This window comes from Phoca vitulina, unplaced genomic scaffold (genome assembly GCF_004348235.1).
Source record: "Phoca vitulina isolate PV1807 unplaced genomic scaffold, GSC_HSeal_1.0 scaffold12, whole genome shotgun sequence".
In the NCBI taxonomy this organism is placed as follows: Eukaryota; Metazoa; Chordata; class Mammalia; order Carnivora; family Phocidae; genus Phoca; species Phoca vitulina.
The window spans coordinates 40,450,808-40,471,018 of NW_022589715.1; the positions used below are offsets into that span (position 1 = coordinate 40,450,808).

A 20,211-nucleotide genomic window follows, 5' to 3' on the forward strand; every position below is an offset into this window, starting at 1 on the left:
AGTGGCTGTACCATTTTACATTCCTACCAGCAATGGATGATGGTTTCAGTTTCTCCATATCCTTGTCAATACTTGTCCATCTTTTTGATTATAGCCATCCTAATGGGTGTGAAGTGGCATCTCATGGTTCTGATTTGCATTTCACTCATGATTAATGATGTTGATCTTTTTATGTGTTTATAAGTTATTGTTTAAATTTTGATTATAGCAGTAAAAGAACTCATTATGTGAATATCTCATTTAATTTATAAGTTCCAAATAAATACTTCTCTAGATTTTATTACTTGAATCTTATTGTTTCCATTTTAACATCAATCATGTGTAGGTTTATCTTTCCTGTGTAATAGCAAAGATCTGATTAGTCAATTTGAGAATCCTGCTTAGTGTTAATCTCAAGTCGTTTTTTCCCCTCTGCTCATCTCTATTCTTTTAGTATTTGTGATGGTGTGTTTAATGTTTGAAGTGACCAGTCAGTATAAATCCTCTTCTGTTTTCTGTCATCTAGCTTATATTTACTGAGTGGCTTTAAAAGTCAGGCACTTTGCTAAGTGCTGGGGATATGTAGTAGTGAGTGAGGTTTATAATCTGGTGGGGAATTTATAATGAAAAAGTATACATGTGAATTATAATTGCAATCTATTAATAAGTGATAGAGAGGAATGGGACATTATGATATGATAGAAAGTAATAGGGGGACCTGCTTTAGTTGGGCTGGTCAGTGAAAATTTTTCTTAGTTGTTGCATTCTGAAAGTATGGAATGAACCATTGAAATAAGGCAAAAGGAGTGTGGCTAGAACACCGGAAAGTGAGGGGGAGAGGCTCACAAGGTGAGTCTGAAGAGAGAGCTGTTTTCCATTGATGCTCCAGCTGAAAATTTTTTCCTTGAATATAAATAAATGAACAAACAAATCAGTCAACCAATTAATTAAAACTTCTGACTATGCCATACAAAATATGGCTTCTTCCTGAGACCTCTTTGGCCTTATTTCCTCTCCCTGACTTACACTTAAGCCATAGGGGCCATCTTGCTGTTGCTCAAACATACCCAGCTCTTGGCTCCCTCACGGCCTTTACGCTCCTGTTTCCTGCTTGGACTACTCCTCAATCTCTTTGTGTGACTTACTGCTTTTTATCTTTCATTTCTCTCTTCAGCTAGCTGTCTTTGTTTCAAAGATGACCTCTATCTCCTTTTCTAAAGTAGCACACTCATCCCCAGTCACTGTCTATTATTTTACTCTGTTAATTTCTTTCACAGTATTTTCATGAGAACTTATTTTATTTATCTGTGTTTATTATCCATCTCTCTGACTAAAAGGGAAGTTCCATGAAGGCAAATACCTTGTCTCTTGAGTTGACTGCTATATAACCCTTGTGCTTGGTACAGTCCCTGGTACTGTTGAATGGCTGGATTAATTAATTTATTATCGCAGAGCCTTGAAGGATATGATGAAATGGTAGATTTTAAGTGCAAGTGGGAGCCCTGAAAAAGAATTAAACTATTAAGCTGTTAAGTTGATTTCAGTGGCTTGTTGTTTGTAGCCCCTTCTATAATAATGGGAATTCTTCCATGGAACTGTCAGGTATGTTCATATAATCATCCTTAATTTACATATAATGTGAAATCATAAGAAGTATAGTGACTTCTTCTAAAGCACTGTGGTTTGCTGATTTTCTGGGATCTGTAAGTCAATGTGGCTTTTCTTTATGTTTTTTAAATCAAATTTTGGAAAATTTCAGCCATTATTTCTTGAAATATATTTTTCTCTGTCCCATTCTTACTCTCTTCTCCTTTGGGACTTTCAATTACATGTATATTGGACTATCTGATGTTGACCCACAGGTTCCTGATGCACAGTTAATTTTCCTGCAGTCTTTTTTCCTCTCAGTTCTTTCTTCGTTTTTTTCAAAGTTTCATTTATTTAAGTAATTGCTGTACCCAACGTGAGGCTCAGACTCACCACCCCAAGATCCAGAGTTGCATACCCTTCTGACTAAGCCAGCCAGGTGCCCCACTCTCTCAGTTCTTTAGATTGGATGATTTATATATATATATTTTTAAAGATTTATTTATTTATTTATTTGACAGAGAGAGAGACACAGCGAGAGAGGGAACACAAGCAGAGGGGTGGAAGAGGGAGAAGCAGGCCTCCCGCCGAGCAGGGAGCCTGATGCAGGGCTCGATCCCAGGACTCTGAGATCATGACCTGAGCCGAAGGCAGACGCTTAACGACTGAGCCACCCAGCCGCCCCTGGATGATTTATATTGATGTCTTCAAGTTCACTGACTCTTCTCCTATCTCTAATCTTCTTTTAAAAGCCCATCCATTTCTTTTTTTCAGTTCTGGAATTTCTTTCTTTCTTTTTTTTTTCTTAATGATTTCAGTTTTCTGCTGAGATTCTCTGTGTATACCTTTCTATATACCATATATATTAAAAGTAAAGTCTTTGAACATATTTCCCTTAAATTTTTAAAACATGTTTATACTAGTTGCTTTATTTCATCTGTTAATTCCAACATCCGGGCCCATCTTGGGGTCAGTTTCTGGTGACTGGTTTCTGACTTGTATACTGGACATGGTGGATAGTATGTTAGAAAGATTTGAGTTCTGTTATCTTCATATGAGAAATGTTGATATGTTTTTTTTTTTTTCTAATAATTCATTTACTGACATATCACCTACAGCTCGTTTAGGTTTGCTCTTATGCTTTGTTAGACTGTCTCTGTGGAGAGCTTAAGGTGTTTCCCGAGTGTGTCTAATTTGGCAGGACTCTTACCTCCCAACCTCTGCCCCCTTCCCCATCTTGCAGGGCTTATTTTAGGCTTCATTAGAGTAGATCTAGAGTAGGTGTTACTCTCAGATATGGTTTTTACTCCCAGGGCTCGGTCTTTTGGGTATTTTAGCTGGATGCCCAAAGTGTTAATGAGGTATCTTATTGTTTCACCCCTGTGACTGACCAGAACTCCTAGGATTTCCATTGTCCTCAGCACTGTTTGAGCTCTAGTTATCTCTGTTCCATTCTTTTTTTTCTTTTAAGTTTTTATTTATTTATTTGAGAGAGAGAGTGAGAGAGAGTACAAGCAGGGAAGAGGGAGAAGCAGGCTCCCTGTCAAGCAGGGAGCCTGACGGGGCTCGATCCCAGGACTCTGGGATCATGACCTGAGCCAAAGGCAGACGCTTAACCTGAAGACTGAGCCACCTAGGCTCCCCTTATCCCATTCTTAATCCTTTAGCAGTTCTCCAGTAAGCTTCGTCTTGCCTTTGGCATGTGCAGCCCAGACTCAGGCAAGGATTCTTAGAGAACTTCCACACCAGGACCTCTCTGCACAGATCTCTTTTCTCTGGGGCCTTCCACCACAGATGTCAACTACTTAAACTCTAATCTCTGCTTCCTTAGTGGACTGCTATCCGCTGCTTGGGCTGTTTCCTTTCTTGGAGTACCTTTTCCTCAACCTTACCCTTGCCCTGCTTGGACTTTAGCTCAAAGCACCATAATTAATAAATGTTGCCTGGCAGAGACCTGAGGTGGTCACGGGGCTTACCTCATGTGTTTCCCTTCTCTCGGGAATCACAATGTTCCACCTATTTAATGCCGGAAAAAGTTGCCTTACATATTTGTTCACTTGTGCAATAATTGATGGTGGGAAGGCTAGTTTAGTTCTAGTTATGTTGTCCTATCCAGAAGTCTAATTCTGAAGCCTGTTTAGTTTGGAAAGGGGATGTGTTCTTAAAAAGTGAAAATTTTACTTCTTTTTAAACGATTTTTTCCCCCATTCATCCAGACAATGATTATTTATTTCCTGTCTTCTGTCTGCATTTGGCACAAAGCATACAAGCAGAAGGAGGCACAGTTTCTTTCCTCAAGGAGCATACTTTCTTAGTGGATTAAGAGGCCAGCAAACAGGAAGTTCAAGTCTGGTTCTTTTCTCTTTTTTTAAAATAAACTTGTGTTGAAGCATAACACACATTCATATCATACGGCACCCCGCCTCCTCAATTTGGTAACTTGTTATATAAGGAAAAATAAATTAATCCACCTTTTCCAAAGGAGAGGCTTTTGGTAGTAGATGTAAGCTCTAAGTACACTTTTCTGAACCATTGTTTCTTATTAACCGTTAAATTTGCTTTATATTTAAATAATTAGTGAGAGCTATAAAAATGCTGTTTATCTGCTCATGTATTGGTTTCACTGTTTTGCCATTGGGAAATGTTTTCACTAGAGATGCAGATATCATATATCTTAATGTATTTATGATGTTAAAAACAATTTTTCTGTCTCTCTACTATAGTGTATTTAATAATCAAAACAAATTTTTTCGACTTTCATTTTTATAAGGTCAGCCTAACTCATGAAAAACAAACATCTTTACCCTGCTTCAGATATCACTGCTGACAGCCTGATAATCTTCAACTCAGGGTCTGGCTATAGAATGATTTTTGCCAGCAATCACTGATAATGATGTATGAATTTGATATGAAACAGATTTTCTTCCTTTTCTCTTATGACCTCCACCCAAAATTAGATTGATTTTAAATTGATGATAGAAAAAATAGCTTGAAAAGCTGTTGTTTTTTTCTTTGGTAAAATGCCCTTGAACGTTAACTTAGAAATAAGATATGTTAAACTTTTATTACAGCGGTGCTATCTCAACCGTGGTGGTTTCTGAACCACCACATTTCTGAAACCTCCCTGAATAAGAGAATTCTTTTTTTTTTTTTTTTAAAGATTTTATTTATTTATTTGAGAGAGAGAGAATGAGAGAGAGCGAGTACATGAGAGGGGGGAGGGTCAGAGGGAGAAGCAGACTCCCTGCTGAGCAGGGAGCCCGATGCGGGACTCGATCCAGGGACTCCGGGATCATGACCTGAGCCGAAGGCAGTCGCTTAACCAACTGAGCCACCCAGGCGCCCTGAATAAGAGAATTCTTGACTATAGAACTTCTGACAGTCCTTATGGGGGAACTAAGCTTTGGTATAAATTCAATATACAAAATTAATAGAATATCAGTGACATGTTATTTATCTTCGATAATGAGTACATGTATCATTTCTTGTTTTCTACTTCTAAATATTTTATCTTTCCTATTGTTTTATGTATGCTAGCATTTTTCATGTGTGGCCCTTCATTTAAAAGTCTAGTGCCTTTCTAATTTTTGACTGAGAGTTGTTGATTTTCACTTCCTACCTGCAACTATAGTAGAAGGAATAAATATATAAAATAAATAAAATAAAAAATACTTGTTTTTCAAACCTCCTTTCTCATTACCAAGCACATGAAGTCAGACCTTCTTATACACATCTGTCCTCTTTCTAATAGATAACTGATATTTCCCCAGACTTATAATTCCAAGAAGTTATCACAGTAACCTCACACCTACATCATTCACAGTGTACCTGATTTGCTAATGGTGTATTTGTGTGTGTATTTACTTCAGTAAGTACTATATACCTCTGTTCTCGTATTCCGTTTTTTTTTCATTAACTCCTCCAGAACCAGTGCCACCTTCAATGCACAGTTTTGTGGTAGATAACATTCTGGGAAGTTTGGTCCCACTTGTGTGTTGTATCAATTTAGTAACATCATACTTATGTTCTTCCTCACAAAGTAGGATTTACAAATTGTTATATTTACCTGATATCAGGCGACACCTATCTTGGGCTCATGTTAAATTAGATACGTAAAAGAAAGTAGAATAATTTGGTGAAATTTGTAAAAAGGGTAAGGGATTTTTAGGTATCTACGGGCATGCGAACTCTTCTTTAAAGGATCTATGTTAGCAGCATCTTGGGAGCTGTTAGTTTCAGTTACTATAGTTAAGTCATATGCAGTTCTTTAATAATACCCTTTAGGTTACCTGGAGTCTCCTTTTCAAATAAGCCGAGTTTTACCATATTTTCATTGATTGATACAAAAACGTCATTTTAACAATGATTGTTGTCTATGAGGGCAGAAAATATCTACGATGCAAAACTTGCAGTGTTGCTTTTTTGGGTTGTCAGTGACTATTGTCATTTGTGGTCAGATGGTAATAATAGAAACTTTTCAATCCTTTCGAGACTGTTTCTTCAGCCTGGTGCTGTTTCTCCTGACTTGTTCACCCCTGTCTCTCTCCCAATTGCATTTTTAACACCACAGAAACATTGTCTTCATTAGCAGAGGGAATAAATGTTTGCCTCTTGTTTCCATTTCCTCTGTATCTTTTGAATAGGATTGAAAATAATTTTGAACAGATAGGATAGTATATGTTAATAGGTCTGGGCTAAGACAATTGTGATGAATGTTTTGGGATTGCATAGGGAGTATGTGTTTTGATTTCTTGATAGGAATGATCAGAGCGTTGTGAGTTCCAGGGTGAATGAGTGATGAGAACATCTCCAAAGTGTCCATTCCTACAAACATGCCTTTGTACTGACAATAATTGTTTTTGACTGCTGTATTGCAGCTGTTGAAAATGGACAGATAGATGTGTTAAGGCTGTTGCTTCGACATGGAGCAAATGTCAATGGATCCCATTCTATGTGTGGATGGAACGCTTTGCACCAGGCTACTTTTCAGGTAACCTCTGAATTTATTATTTCATTTCCATGTAAATTATGTGTTTTACCCTTTTAAAATGACAGTTCTATACAGTTTTTGCTTCCTACTTGCCTGTGATTTATGATGGTTAGTGCAGTACAGAGAAGGCAGTCTAAATGCTAATGATCATTCTGAAGAAGCCAGCTGCTCTGGTAGTTCCAGCAGCTTTGGGCTTCAGGGTTTATCTAAGTTTTTCATATGTTGATAGCAGAGTTAAGAGACCATCAGAATATTTGGGATATGAATTGATAAGGAGCAATGGCTTATTTTATTTATAGCAGTGTGTTTAGAAACTGGTAACTCCTTAGTGCTTGGGCTAGCAAACTAGTTTTGCAGGCTTTAAAAGGATTATGATTCTTAGAGATCAGTGTTTCATCTGTTTATGTTTAATGGGCTAGCTAAAGGTATAGAATAATCTGATTGTTTAATACTTCCTTCTCATTGAACAGTACACTTAAAAAAGTTTTCCTTTAGTGAGGATGAAAAAACCCCAAAATACAACAATAAGAAAAGAGATACCTTCTATTCTCTTTGTTTTCTCCTATTTAAAATGTGAATCTGTGCTTTAGGAAAATGCTGAGATCATAAAATTGCTTCTTAAAAAAGGGGCAAACAAGGAATGCCAGGATGACTTTGGAATCACACCTTTATTTGTGGCTGCTCAGTATGGCAAGCTAGAAAGCTTGAACATACTTATTTCATCGGGTAAGATTAATCCATTAGCCTTTGCATTGTTAAGATCTTGAGTTTTAACTGTGTTATCTTCCTAGGAAGTATAATTCTTGACCAGATATAAATCAGGTTGTGAAATTTATGGTTTTATGTTAGTGGTAAATAAGAGTACATGCAAGTTGATTTATAAGCCTGGTTACTAACTGTCTATTACTAACATAGTGTGATGCACAGCTACTAATTTATCTGAAGAGGAACATAATGATCTATCACTAAAGCAGTTTTATTGGCAAGTTGAATGATGGGTCTGTTCTTGCTTATGGGGACCTGAGCAGTTCCAACTTTCTAGGGCAAGAGACTATATAAGCTTAATTAATTTATTAGATAGCTATTTTGTATATTAAGACTTTGAGTTGTATGTTTTGATAAATTGTGTGATTATTTAAATGGGTTTATTTGAAAGCATGTTTACACTTTATTATGTTAATAACAACATAAACCTGCTAAAGGTTTCTCTGTGACAATTATTATACATTCAGCATTTCTGGAGAAGATGGTGTTGAGGTGACATTCTTATGCTGTGTGACATTTCTGTGACCAGAAATGCTTGTTATATAAGGGCTTTTAAATTCCTCCAAACACTGTGTATGGACTCACAGTACTAACCTGATGAAGCATGGATAGTTAAGAGCCAAAGGGAAATATATCAGATTGCCACCAGGTAAAAAAAAAAAATTTTTTTGAATACCTAGGCTTTTTGTTTATGTCTATAATACTTAGGTTTTTAATAAATTACCTCCAGGAGGCGCCTGGGTGACTCAGTTGGTTAAGCGTCTTGACTCTTGATCTCAGCTCAGGTCTTGATCTCAGGGTCATGAGATCAAGCGCTGTGTTGCAGATGTGGAGCCTACTTAAAAAAAAAAAAATGTTACCTCCAAGTATACAAAACAAAGTTTATTTAGACAGCACAGCATATATTTTCTTATTTCTGCTTTCTCCTTACAAACCTTCAAATGCTCAAGTTGAAGTATGGAGCAAAGAAAATATTAAGTGCCAAATTAAGATACCTGTTACAAATATTGAGTCTGTAAATCTTAGAGTTGAGAGGAAATCTCCAAAATCACTTATTTAAACATGTATTTTTTTAGATTGAGAATCCCAGGCCCTGAGTGTTTAAGTGCCTTGCCAAAGGTCTAGAAAATATTTACTGGCAGAATCAGGGCTTCAAAGCAGGTCTTCTCATGTGTGACCTCTCTTGCTCTTTTATGTTGTACCTTCCTGAGGCTGTCCTAATTCATCTTATGGCTTCCAGTCCTGTAAGTTCCAGTTATTAGTGTGTAACTAATATTTAGAGTAAAATGGGTTATGGGGCCGCCTGGGTGGCTCAGTCGGTTATGTGTCTGCCTTTGGCTCATGTCATGATCCCAGGGTTCTGGGATCGAGCCCTGTGTCAGGCTCCTTGCTTGGTGGGGAGCCTGCTTCTCCCTCTCCCTCTGCCTGCCGCTCTGCCTACCTGTGCTCTCTCTCTATCAAATAAATAAAATCTTTAAAAAAAAAAGAATAAAATGGATTAAACTGCACCTTAATGACTATTTCCTCATGCCTAGTCTCCCAGAATGCTAAGCACCTGTTCTGTTTTGCTTTGTTCTTAAATGCTAGGCACCTGTTTTGCTTTGCTTTGTTCCTTTTTCCCCCTCTCCTCTCTGAATAGTTATGAACAGCAAATTGGAAAGGTATGTAGCTATGTTTATAATGTAGCTATATATGTTTCTAACTTATTAAAATGATTTTCCTTTCAGTGAATTATCTTGTCATTTTTCTGATTTCTCTACCTGTAGTTTTATGGGGTCTGGTTCCTTATTCTTTTTGATACTTTGAAATTATCAATCAAAATGAAATACTGCTTAAAAAGGAAAGTTAAGTAGATTTCTTTTCTCAACTTAGTCTTTTCTCAGTGATTAGTGTTCCCTTCTTTCTGAGGCTGACTGTAGATGAAGCATCCACCTTGTATAAGTCAAGAACATTCTACTTGCCTGGATGTGTTGAGTGTCCAGTTGGAGTTTCTGAAGTTCCATGCACCCTTACTATTAACTTACTATTTGTGTTTTGCTTAGTTTTTGCCTAAGTCGGGGCTGTGGTTTATTCCAGGTGCATTTATGGAACATCCTTTCAAAGAGGTAGTTTTTTTCCTTGTGATGAAGATGACTTTTCCACTGAGACATATTCCAGAAATTTAAAAATTCTTACAGTCATGTAGTAACACCATACTTAGCATACTTAACACACTATTTGTCAATGAGAAAAATTGGGGGATATTTTAAAACCTTCACAAAAAGTGAGGTCACTTTCCGCTTCTTTACATCTTGATGCACTGGCATTTAAATAATTGATTAGTTTTTGTTCTTTAAAAAAAATCAGCTCAGAAACCCATTTAAATAGACATTTTCCCTTTCATTATAAGGTTTTATCGTGCAGTGGTCATGAAGAAAAGGGACTTAATGAAGAGTATGGTCAACATTAGCTTTTTTTTTTTTAAAGATTTTATTTATTTATTTGTCAGAGAGAGAGAGAGAGAGTAAGCACAGGCAGGGGGAGCGGCAGGCAGAGGGAGAACCAGGCACCACTGAACAAGGAGCCCAGTGAAGAACTCGATCCCAGGGCGCTGAGATCATGACCTGAGCTGAAGGCAGACACTTAACAGACTGAGCCACCCAGGCATCCCTAGTTTTTTTTTCATAAATCTCAGCCTGAATTGATTAATGGCATCTATAAATTCTTATGATTTAGGTTTTTCTTATATTTTTCTGTAATAATCAGACATTCCATATTTGTTGGTTTGCATTTTTCATTTTTCAGTGATTACTTATTGGGCCCACAGAGTGCTTGCTGGAGGACAGATTGGAATGAAATGAATCCTTCACTGAATAAGATTTTTGTTTTAGCTTAAAAATGAATTCTAAAGTACTAATCACTTGTTTCCTTGTTAACATAAAAGCGGAAACAATTTAAATGATTACCAAAAAATGGGGAAAATCAGTATGTTTATACAACAATATCCACTGGGGTTGGAAAAACTATTGTACTATAAAGCCCTTTTAAGACAGCTGTTTTGAAATTTATGTTAATCATCACCTTTTTTTCCCCTGTAAATTAGGATTGTCTGTTAAATGTTGTATTTTGTATTAGGTGCAAATGTCAATTGTCAAGCATTGGACAAAGCTACTCCCTTGTTCATTGCTGCTCAAGAGGGCCACACAGAATGTGTGGAGCTTTTGTTATCCAGTGGGGCAGATCCTGATCTTTACTGTAATGAGGACACTTGGCAGTTACCTATTCATGCAGCTGCACAAATGGGCCATACAAAGTAAGTATTAAAACAGAAAATAAAAATGGTCTCATAATCAAAAAGTAATAAGGAATAAATCTTCTGGGCCAGACCCTTCATCTCTAGGCAGAATCCTTGGTATTCCCTTCTTTGCCAACCTACTATATGACTAGATCCATTCCCATATCTGTCCCATGCCATCCCGAGCTCCTCTTAGTCTTGCACTTTCCTCGTGTGAGCAGAGTGGCTAGAGACAGAGTTCTGGGGCATCCTCAGGGTGTTTAAGTCTTTCCTCTGATTTCTCAAGTTGTGGCCATGCTCTTCTGCTCCGCTCTGGTTTTATCCCAGGTGTCTTTAGTTAGCAATCTGATGACCTTATTCAACTTATTTTTGATACCTCCCTGACCCCAGAAAGCTTTTGAATTTGTGACTCCTTTTGGGTCGAGTCTTTCTTTTGTGTGGGCTGGGTAGTTCTCCCCATCTTGAACTCTTTGGCTAGACTTCTCTTTATCTAATCTCAAGTCCAGCTTGGTACTTTTCCCTGCTTGTTACTCTTCTTCCTTGGCCAAAAGTTCTTATGAAATATTTGCTATTTTCTGGAGAGAGGAAGACTTAGAGAAAGTTGGAACTCCCTGAAATTGGGGGTTCCAGGAATCTTAGAAGCTAATAACCTGGTTATACCTATGAGAATATGGTAGCCCATCTTAACATAAATTAGCAATGAATAGTATTAAAAAATATATGTTTAAAGTCTTTAGAGTTGTAATTCTAAAATAATAGTTTTATAGTTGTTGTTACTATTATTTAATTTAAAAAGTAGTATTGAAATTGCCATTACTGGGGCGCCTGGGTGGCTCAGTCGTTAAGCGTCTGCCTTCGGCTCAGGTCATGATCCCAGGGTCCTGGGATCGAGTCCCATATCGGGCTCCCTGCTACGCGGGAAGCCTGCTTCTCCCTCTCCTACTCCGCCTGCTTGTGTTCCTGCTCTCACTATGTCTCTCTCTGTCAAATAAATAAATAAAATCTTAAAAAAAAAAAAAAAAAAAAGAAATTGCCATTACTTTAGTGTGATTACATGGTAGGAAAACAAATTCTGTAATTTGGTTATTATGCCACTAGGTGGCATGGTATTTTACTATTTCCTCAAAGGTATTTTATGTATTTTTGCATCTTTTATAATTTTTCCAACCCATTTTTAAAAGTTAAACATATTTATTAAGGGACATTAAACAGGTTATTTATTTTAACAGAATACTTAGGTTTTAAGATCTGGTATTTTTCTTAAAATTCTTGATTGTATATTTAAACATAAGTGTTAGGTACAGTTATACTGGGAGCAGGGCGCCTGGGTGGCTCATTTGGTTAAGCGGCTGCCTTTGGCTCAGGTCATGATCCCAGGGTCCTGGGATCGAGTCCTGCATTGGGCTCCCTGCTCAGCGGGGAGCCTGCCTCTCCCTTTCTCTCTGTCCCTCCCCCTGCTTGTGCACTCTCTCTCTCTCTCTCTCTCAAATAAATAATAAAATAAAATAAAAAAACCACAATTATACTGGGAGCTTTAAATTGATACCAAAACCCTATTGGGATTTGTCCTCAATTTTGGGAATTCTGTTTGTCATTACAATTTCCTCCATAAACTACTTCTAATGTAACCCTTTCTGTGGGTTTAAGTTCTACTTAAATGTTAACATCTTAAGCCTACCTTACAAAAGGAAAGTAGCTTTGGAGTAGCCCTGCCTTTCTTTTCCCAGAAAGAGGGGGGATTTCATGGCTGGCCTTATCTCTACAGTTTTATTTTTAATTTTAGAAGAATAGACTAGTTCTTTCTTTCCAGCTGAATCTGGAGGTAAGTTTACAAATAATCTAAGAACTTAGGTTTTAATGATTTTCTTTAGAAGTTCCTCTACTTAGCAACCAGTTTCTTTATAAATCTGCCTTAGTGTTTAAAGAGCTTATATTCTTTTCAGAGAATAGAATATTTTAGCAGAAATTCTTATTTCTTGGGGCACCTGGATGGCTCAGTCGGTTAAGCATCTGCTTTCGGCTCAGGTCATGATCTTAGGGTCCTGGGATGGAGCTCCACATTGGGCTCCCTGTTAGCAGGGTGTCTGCTTCTCCCTCTCCTTCTGCTCCTCTTCCTCCCCTTGCTTGTGCCCAATCCCTCCTCCCCACCTTGCTTGCTCACTTGCTTGTTCTCTCTCTCAGATAAATAAATAAAATCTTAAAAAAAAAAAAAAAAGAAATTCTTGGGGCGCCTAGGTGGCTCAGTCATTAAGCATCTGCCTTTGGCTCAGGTCATGATTTCAGGGTCCTGGGATCAAGCCCCGCATCGGGCTGCCTGCTCAGCGGGAAGTCTGCTTCTCCCTCTCCCTCTTCTTCTCCCCCTGCTTGTGCTCTCTCTGTCAAATAAATAAATAAAGTCTTTTAAAAAAGAAAAGAAATTCTTATTTCTTCCTCATGAAAATACTACTCATTTCATGACACTCACCATCCTTAAAAATTCTTATTAATTAGAAAAATAAGACTTTAGTTTATTAAAAAAGGGGAAGTTTATTTAAAAAAAGGGAAATTATTTATTTTCTTGATATAAGTTTATATCTGGTGTAATGAAGTTTTAAATTATTAGATGCTAAAATATCTAACAGAAAATTTGAATTCGGGGGGGAGTAGGGTGATGGGGGTGGCAAAGTGAATAGTGAAAAAATAAGGATAACCTGTTCCCTATTTACTTATGTTCATATTATTTAAGTCTGTTTTAGATAATATAGTAAGGACCTTTGTATAAAGCAACAATAGTAAGGGTAACATTTTGGAGTGTACAGCCTATAATAATTTAATGTAGGTAGGAGACAGAAAGACTTTAAATCAGTCAGGTGACTCTTAAAATATGTGCTGTTGAAATGTTGCCTGCACTCATGTACGTATAAAAACATTAAATGCTCCGGAATTTGTGTGGTTACAGAATCTTGGACTTGTTAATACCACTTACCAACCGGGTTTGTGACACTGGGCCAGACAAAGTGAGTCCCGTTTACTCAGCAGTGTTTGGAGGGCATGAAGAGTGCCTAGAAATGTTACTCCAGCATGGCTACAGCCCAGATGCCCAGATGTGCCTTGTCTTTGGATTCAGTTCTCCCATGTGTATGGCTTTCCAAAAGGAGTATGTATATTTGCTGTATTTTTATTCTTTTTTGCTATATGGAGATGTATTTCCAAGTGATTTTCTTTTATGGTGAGACTTATTATCTCATAGTACTAAATTGTTGACTTAACAAACAAATAACCCTCAATGATGTACCTTGTTCCATCAAAGTGCAGTAAAAATGAAGTGATAATGCAAGATTTTTTTCTCTTCTCTTTTTGGATCTGGATTATATTTTCATTGTGGCCACTTTAGAGAATACTTTCAGTGTATTAAAGTAAACGCAGGGTGGGGCGTCTGGCTGGCTCACTTGGTGGAACATGCAACTCTCGATCTCAGGGTTGTGGGTTTAAGCCTGACATTGGGTGTAGAAACTACTTAAAAATAAAATATTAAAAAAAAATAAAGTAAATGCCGGAGTTCTCTGCTAATTCTTGGTTTTCAAAACAATTCAAAAATTAAAACATTCAGTTATATGATGAATAAGGCCTGAGGATCTAATGTATAACATGATGACTATAGTTGATAACACTGTATTGTATAATTGAAATTTGCTAAAAAAAGAAAATGGTAAATATGCGATGTGATGGATGTGTTAATTCTGTGGGGGGAAATCCTTTCACAGTGTGTATATTTATGGGATTATGTTGTATGTTTTTAAATAACTGAAAATCTTATTTGTCAATTATACTTTAGTAGAGCTGGGGGATGAAAAAAGAATTCAAAATGACTTTATCAAGTAAGGCATTGATTGTGTTTCAGCTATTTTACCATTTGAAATTTATAAGACTTGTTCTTAGCCTAAAAATGAAACTTTAGTTTTGTAAATATTATTGTACTTTTAATGTATTCAGTATGTGGCATTTCTTTATGTGAGTCAGAGTAATTAAAAAGTCTTAAAATATTTGTTCTGCTAATCTTCTATGATCCTGTGAAGTAGAATAAATGAAGAATTACTGCTGTTTTATTAGCTTCTGGCCAGTCCTTGTCTATAAGACTCCTAAGGTTTTTAAAATAGATAGTAAGAATAAGGCCATGTGCAAGAAAAACCGTACTGAGTAATATGTAGGGTCCATCCATTAATGGAATAAGTTGTGCAGATAGACACTCTTGTTTTTATTGGTACAGAAGAGGTTGTAGGCATACCCCAAATGTCATTGGCTCTCTTGAATTCACTGTTAGGGCCAGCTCTCCACTATTTAATTGAAATATCTATCAAAAATTTATTTTCTAAGCTTTTCAGTCTGCCATTTTTTAACATTTCTGTGTAAAATAGTAGTTCATTTTATTTATTCAGAATGCAAGCTTCCAAGTATATATTGTAGTCTGAATATTTGGGGATTTGGTGAATCTGAGTATCTGGGACCTACTCGATGCATTACTTCCATGATTTCATAGTAGTTTGTTGTGTACTCCTTCAAGTTTTCTTTCTAAACACTTCTAGTTTTTCTTCAGTAAGGCTGCATTGATGGCTTTAGTTGTTTCAGTTGTCTTTCTTTATATGTATCTAACTCTATTGTATTTTATTATTAGGTCAGAATTGAACTTTAAAAAATATTATATTAGAACATAGTGGTTTTAGATAGTTTGTGTATGTGTTTGTCCAATATGATAGTCTTTTCTGGCCTTCGTTTTATCTTTTGGAGGAAGAGCAGCTAAGCTCATGCCTCATCAGCTTCTAAGTATAGTTTGAATTAAACCATATGACACTGTGCCATGTTAACCCTGAAACACCTTAAAATTAAGTTTTTAGGGCCTGAATAATCAGGTAAATTGAACCTTATGGGACAGAGAGTGTGAGGGGAATTCTGGAGAAGAGAGAGCTGGAAGAGGGCACCCTCTAATTCTCTCTATGCATGTGCATACGTCCCAAGGTCACTCCAGGCTTTGAGTGACAGGCTCAGATTGCTGAAAACAAAATTTAAACTGTCACCCAAGTCTCAGAGTAACCCCTGAGTGGCACATTTGATGGGACCAGACCCAAAATAGCCAACAAAGACTTTAAGAACTGAATTGGCATTGCAACTACAGCCTGTAGAAGGTGAAACAGAAATTGCAGTCTGAACTAACTAGGTTATATGCCTGCTAAAAAAAAAACAAGCAAAAGTCAGTATTCTTCAAAGGATTAATACAGGACACAGGATACAGAACCTACACAACAATCACATCACAACATCTAGGATATAGTCTAAAATTACTTGACATGTGAGGAACAGTAAACTATGCCCAGTTCTCAAGGGAAAAGAATTAACAGGTGTCAAACCCGAGATAATTCTGCTTTTGGAAGTATCAGGTAATTGAAAGCAGCTATTTAAGGTAAACACACTTGCAATAAATGGAAAGGTAGAAATTCTCAATTGAGAAATAAAAACTGTAAAGGAGGAACCATGTGGAGATTTTATAACTGGAAAATATAGTATCTGAAATGAAAATTTCTCTGCGTGGGCTCCGTAGCAGAATGGAACTGACAGAGGAAGGAGTCCGTTAACTTGAAGATAAACCAATAGAAATTATCCAAAGAGAAGAACAGAGAGAAAAGATTGGGGGAAATAAAAAAGGACGGAGCCTCAGTGTCCTGAGGGACAGTATCAACACGTTGACATTCATGTCATTAGAGTCCAGAAGGAGAGGAGAAGGAGATTGTTGCACGAAAATTATATGAACTCATAATGGCCAAAAGCTTCCCAACATTGGATAAAAGATACACATTTATAGATTTAGGAAGTTCAGTAAACTGATACAGGATAAACCCCCCCCCCCCAAAAAAAAGGATGCTCAAAAATAATCAAACTGCTGAAAACTGAAAGTAAAGAAGCAGCAGTGTGCTGTTCGGTGGTCCTTGGTCACAGACTTGAGCTACTCTTGGAAATTTTGCTCTGGGAAATGACCCTATAGACCACAATTGAAATCTGGTTTGGTGGCTTTAAAAGGGCTTATCAGCTTTTTTTTCTCCCTTGTGGGAACTTGTAATTGGACCAAATGTGTTCTTAATTAGTAAGGTAGGTTTTTTTAGTGAGAAAAGTCATTGGAAGATATTACTTGTTAGCCTATAGGGGAAAAGCTTAAAACATCAAAATACCTGTTTTACGAGGGTACATTCTCCTACTCTTTGTACTTGACTTTTCATTTGTTTGCCAGGGACCCATGGCAATAGACTTAATTTTGAGACATCTTTGCTATTATTACCTACTTTGTGGGTAATTTAAATGAAGGGGAAACCTTTTGCAAGGGACTAAATCTAAGCGATGGTAGCATTATAATCACATATGCTCACATTTAATGTGTGTATATAAAGGAGTTGACTTAAGTATAGTACATTGTACAATTTTTGGCACATAGTAAAGAAACACCAAGGTTAATTTTCTTCTCCCTGCCATCTTCCTTTTATCTAGAAAACAATATCAATTAAATTTTAATCTCTGTACTACATTTATATTAGCTAATTAATGTCTGCTATTAGTTTACATGTCAGTCACTGTTCATGCAATGTGAGAATCATTTGATTATTTTGGAATTCCATAAAAAGCTTTGCTGATCAAGCAAGAAAAGTGTCATTCTCCCAGTAGGTTTTGTTTTAGTGTATCAAGAGAGTAACATAGCCAAGTGTCTGGGGGAAAAAAAGTCAAAATAGAAGAATTTGTTAATTTTTTGTTGTTTCTTTCAGTAAGAATGCATTTTAAAATTTGGATTCTCAGGGGCACCTGGCTGGCTCAGTTGGAAGAGGGTGTTACTCTTGATCCTCGGGGTCGTGAGCTCAAGCCCCACATTGGGTGTAGAGATTACTTAAAAATAAAATCTTAAAAAAAAAAAGATTTGGATCTCTATAGTCACACACTTAAAAATTAATTAAAATTGCCATTTAAAAAGCAAGGATAATTGAATATAACTTTCATTTAAAAATAACTATTATGTGGTTTTGTTCCATAATGAAACAGTATATGAATTTTCTTTACTCCATTTACCAACTATTAATAAGAATTTGAGTTCATTTGGAAGACTGTTTTCCGAAATTAATTATTATTAGATATTAAAATTTTCAGAGATTGGTAAGAGATAATGAGATAGGTTTAGTAGTGTAAGTTTTGAAATTTTATTTTTATAGCAACCATATGTTCTTATAATAATGTTAGTTTGATTTTTGCATTTGTGTGTTTTTTGGTAGTTTTGGCATTTCTCTGAGATCTAGAAGTTTAGTATTTGTGGCCCTTCTTGCACTTTTGGCCTATTGAGTTTCAGTAAACTTTCGTCTGCTTTTATGAATGGTATAATGAATATCGAAAGGTGATGAAAATAATAAATATAAATAATGGCTCTGGGTTTTAAGTTTTCCCTTCTTTATTGTTTTATGTTTTATTCAGCCATGTTAACTTTTTAGCTCAGGATTCTAAAACATTTTTGTTCTGTATCCCTTTGAGAGGATAAGCTTCCATTTGAAGCAATGATCTTTAGCTCTTCTCACCACTACGAGGAATGATGGAAAGGTGTCTCCTCTGCCACTGTACAAAAAGCAGTCTTGTCCTTTGGGGCTAAAAAGTTAACAGCTGCAGTGACATGAAAGCATCTTTCAAAAGCACAGTTAAGTAATTCAACTCAAATGAGAAAATATAAGAAAAAGACTCCTTTAACTGGAATGGGTGAAGGAGGAGGGAAGCTGACACATTTCAGTACAGTTTGAACAAATGTTATTGCCTTTTATAGATGACCGTAGAACACGATCATGGCTTAACTGACTTGATTTTGTCTTTCTAATTGATACTGATCATTGTTATCACATAGTTTTATAGAAATCATGTCCACTCTCATCATCATACCACACATGGGTACACCTGACAGGACCTAATGTCTTCATTTTGTTTTCAACTGTTAGCTGAGAGCCATTCAGTAAAATTTACTATATGACCTTTTGATAACTCAGCTAATAAGTTGGTTAGATATTTTGTTGGCTCATTGGACATAAAATACTCAAGATGTTTGCCTGTTTCTTTTTTCTTTCTTTCTTTCTTTTTTTTTTTTAAGATTTTATTTATTTATTTGACAAAGAGTGACACAGCGAGAGAGGGAACACAAGCAGGGAGAGTAGGAGAGGGAGAGAAGCAGGCCTCCCGCCGAGCAGGGAGCCCGATAAGGGGCTCGATCCCAGGACCCCAGGACCATGACCTGAGTCGAAGGCAGACGCCCAATGACTGAGCCATCCAGGCGCCCCTATTTGCCTGTTTCTATTTGTTTAAAATAAGTCTTGTTAACATGTTGAATTTCCTTTTACTGTGATTCTGGTATCAGGGTACTGTTTCTGTACACATTTTTGAATTTCAAAGAGCAGAATGATAAAAAAGGTACAACCCTAAAAATAAAGCCTAGACATTGTTTTTTTAGTTTTTAAACTTCTCCTCCTAGTATCTGTTGATTTCCACTGTTTTATAACATGCATTCTCTTAATGTGTCACAATTAGCTCTTGATATTCATGTTAAATAAGAAGGACTATTTCTTTTTAATTCATATGCTCTTTGAGAGTTTTCTAGTTCTTCACTGGGGCTTGAGAGAGAATTTGTTTTAAGTGTTAAGGGAATTACATGCATATGTCCATGTAATTTATATTTTAACCAAAGGTTATCTAAGCCCTAGGGTCTGTTGTTGCTCAATGATATGTGATAATCAAACTAGACAAAAGAAAGGTTTTTAAAGGCAGAGAGAGAGCATTAAAAAAAGGAGACAGGAACTTACTATCAAGAAATGCGTTGCTTAGGCAGCGTTGCCCTCCTAAGGGGATGGAAGGGTCCATCAGTAAATTTTCCAGTATTGACCAGGAAATTCCATGTTGACTGATTAAAGGTCACATTCCTTAGGGAGCTGAAACTGCAGTTAGGTTAGGTTTTAAGTCTTGGTTTACTGACTTGGGGGCCTTAAGCCAGATGATGCCATGTGGGGCCCGTATTTTTCTTTTTAACAGATCCATTTCTTTAATTTTAAATATATTTCTTCTGGGGGAATTTCTTCTGGGTGGCTCAGTTAGTTAAGTGTCTGACTCTTGATCTCGACTCAGGTTATGGTCTCAGGGTTGTGAGATCAAGCCCCACATCGGGCTTTGCACTCTGCAGGGAGTCTACATCTGCCCTAGATTCTTTTCCTCTCCCTCTCCCTCTGTTCTTCCCTCCTGCTCTCATGCTTTCTCTCTAATAAATAAATTAATCTTTTTTTTTGTTTGTTTAAAGATACTTCTTCTGAAAAAAAAAAGAAAAAAAAGAAAGAAAAGGTATTTCTTCTGAGATGTGTCTGGAGATTGAAGAAGACATTTTGGCATTTAATTTGAAAATGTAACTAGGATACTTTATTTATTATTTTTTTCTAGCATACTTTTAAAAAATAAATTCATCCTATAGTTCTCTCTTTTCTGACCTCAGTGTATACCATATGGGATTTCTCAAATATTTTCATTATGGAGCCTTTGTCATATGGATCGTTTTCAGGGTCTAGTGTTCCTTGGAACATACTTTGGGAAA

The 20,211-nt window shown here is 36.6% G+C and overlaps 1 protein-coding gene across 12 annotated transcripts in view; it reads left to right on the forward strand.

Annotated features, from left to right (window-relative positions):
* LOC116636302 (ankyrin repeat and SOCS box protein 3) overlaps positions 1 to 20,211 on the forward strand; it is a 163,960-nt gene that overhangs the window by 115,420 nt on the left and 28,329 nt on the right. For all 12 annotated transcript variants that reach the window (XR_004300317.1, XM_032410994.1, XM_032410991.1 and 9 more), the window contains 4 exons: positions 6,444 to 6,556; positions 7,147 to 7,282; positions 10,436 to 10,613; positions 13,534 to 13,731. Coding sequence is in view for 11 of the 12 variants with exons in the window: in XM_032410994.1 (XP_032266885.1) it covers positions 6,444 to 6,556; positions 7,147 to 7,282; positions 10,436 to 10,613; positions 13,534 to 13,731 (625 nt within the window). In the remaining variant the exon portion in view is untranslated. The remainder of the gene's footprint in view (positions 1 to 6,443; positions 6,557 to 7,146; positions 7,283 to 10,435; positions 10,614 to 13,533; positions 13,732 to 20,211) is intronic.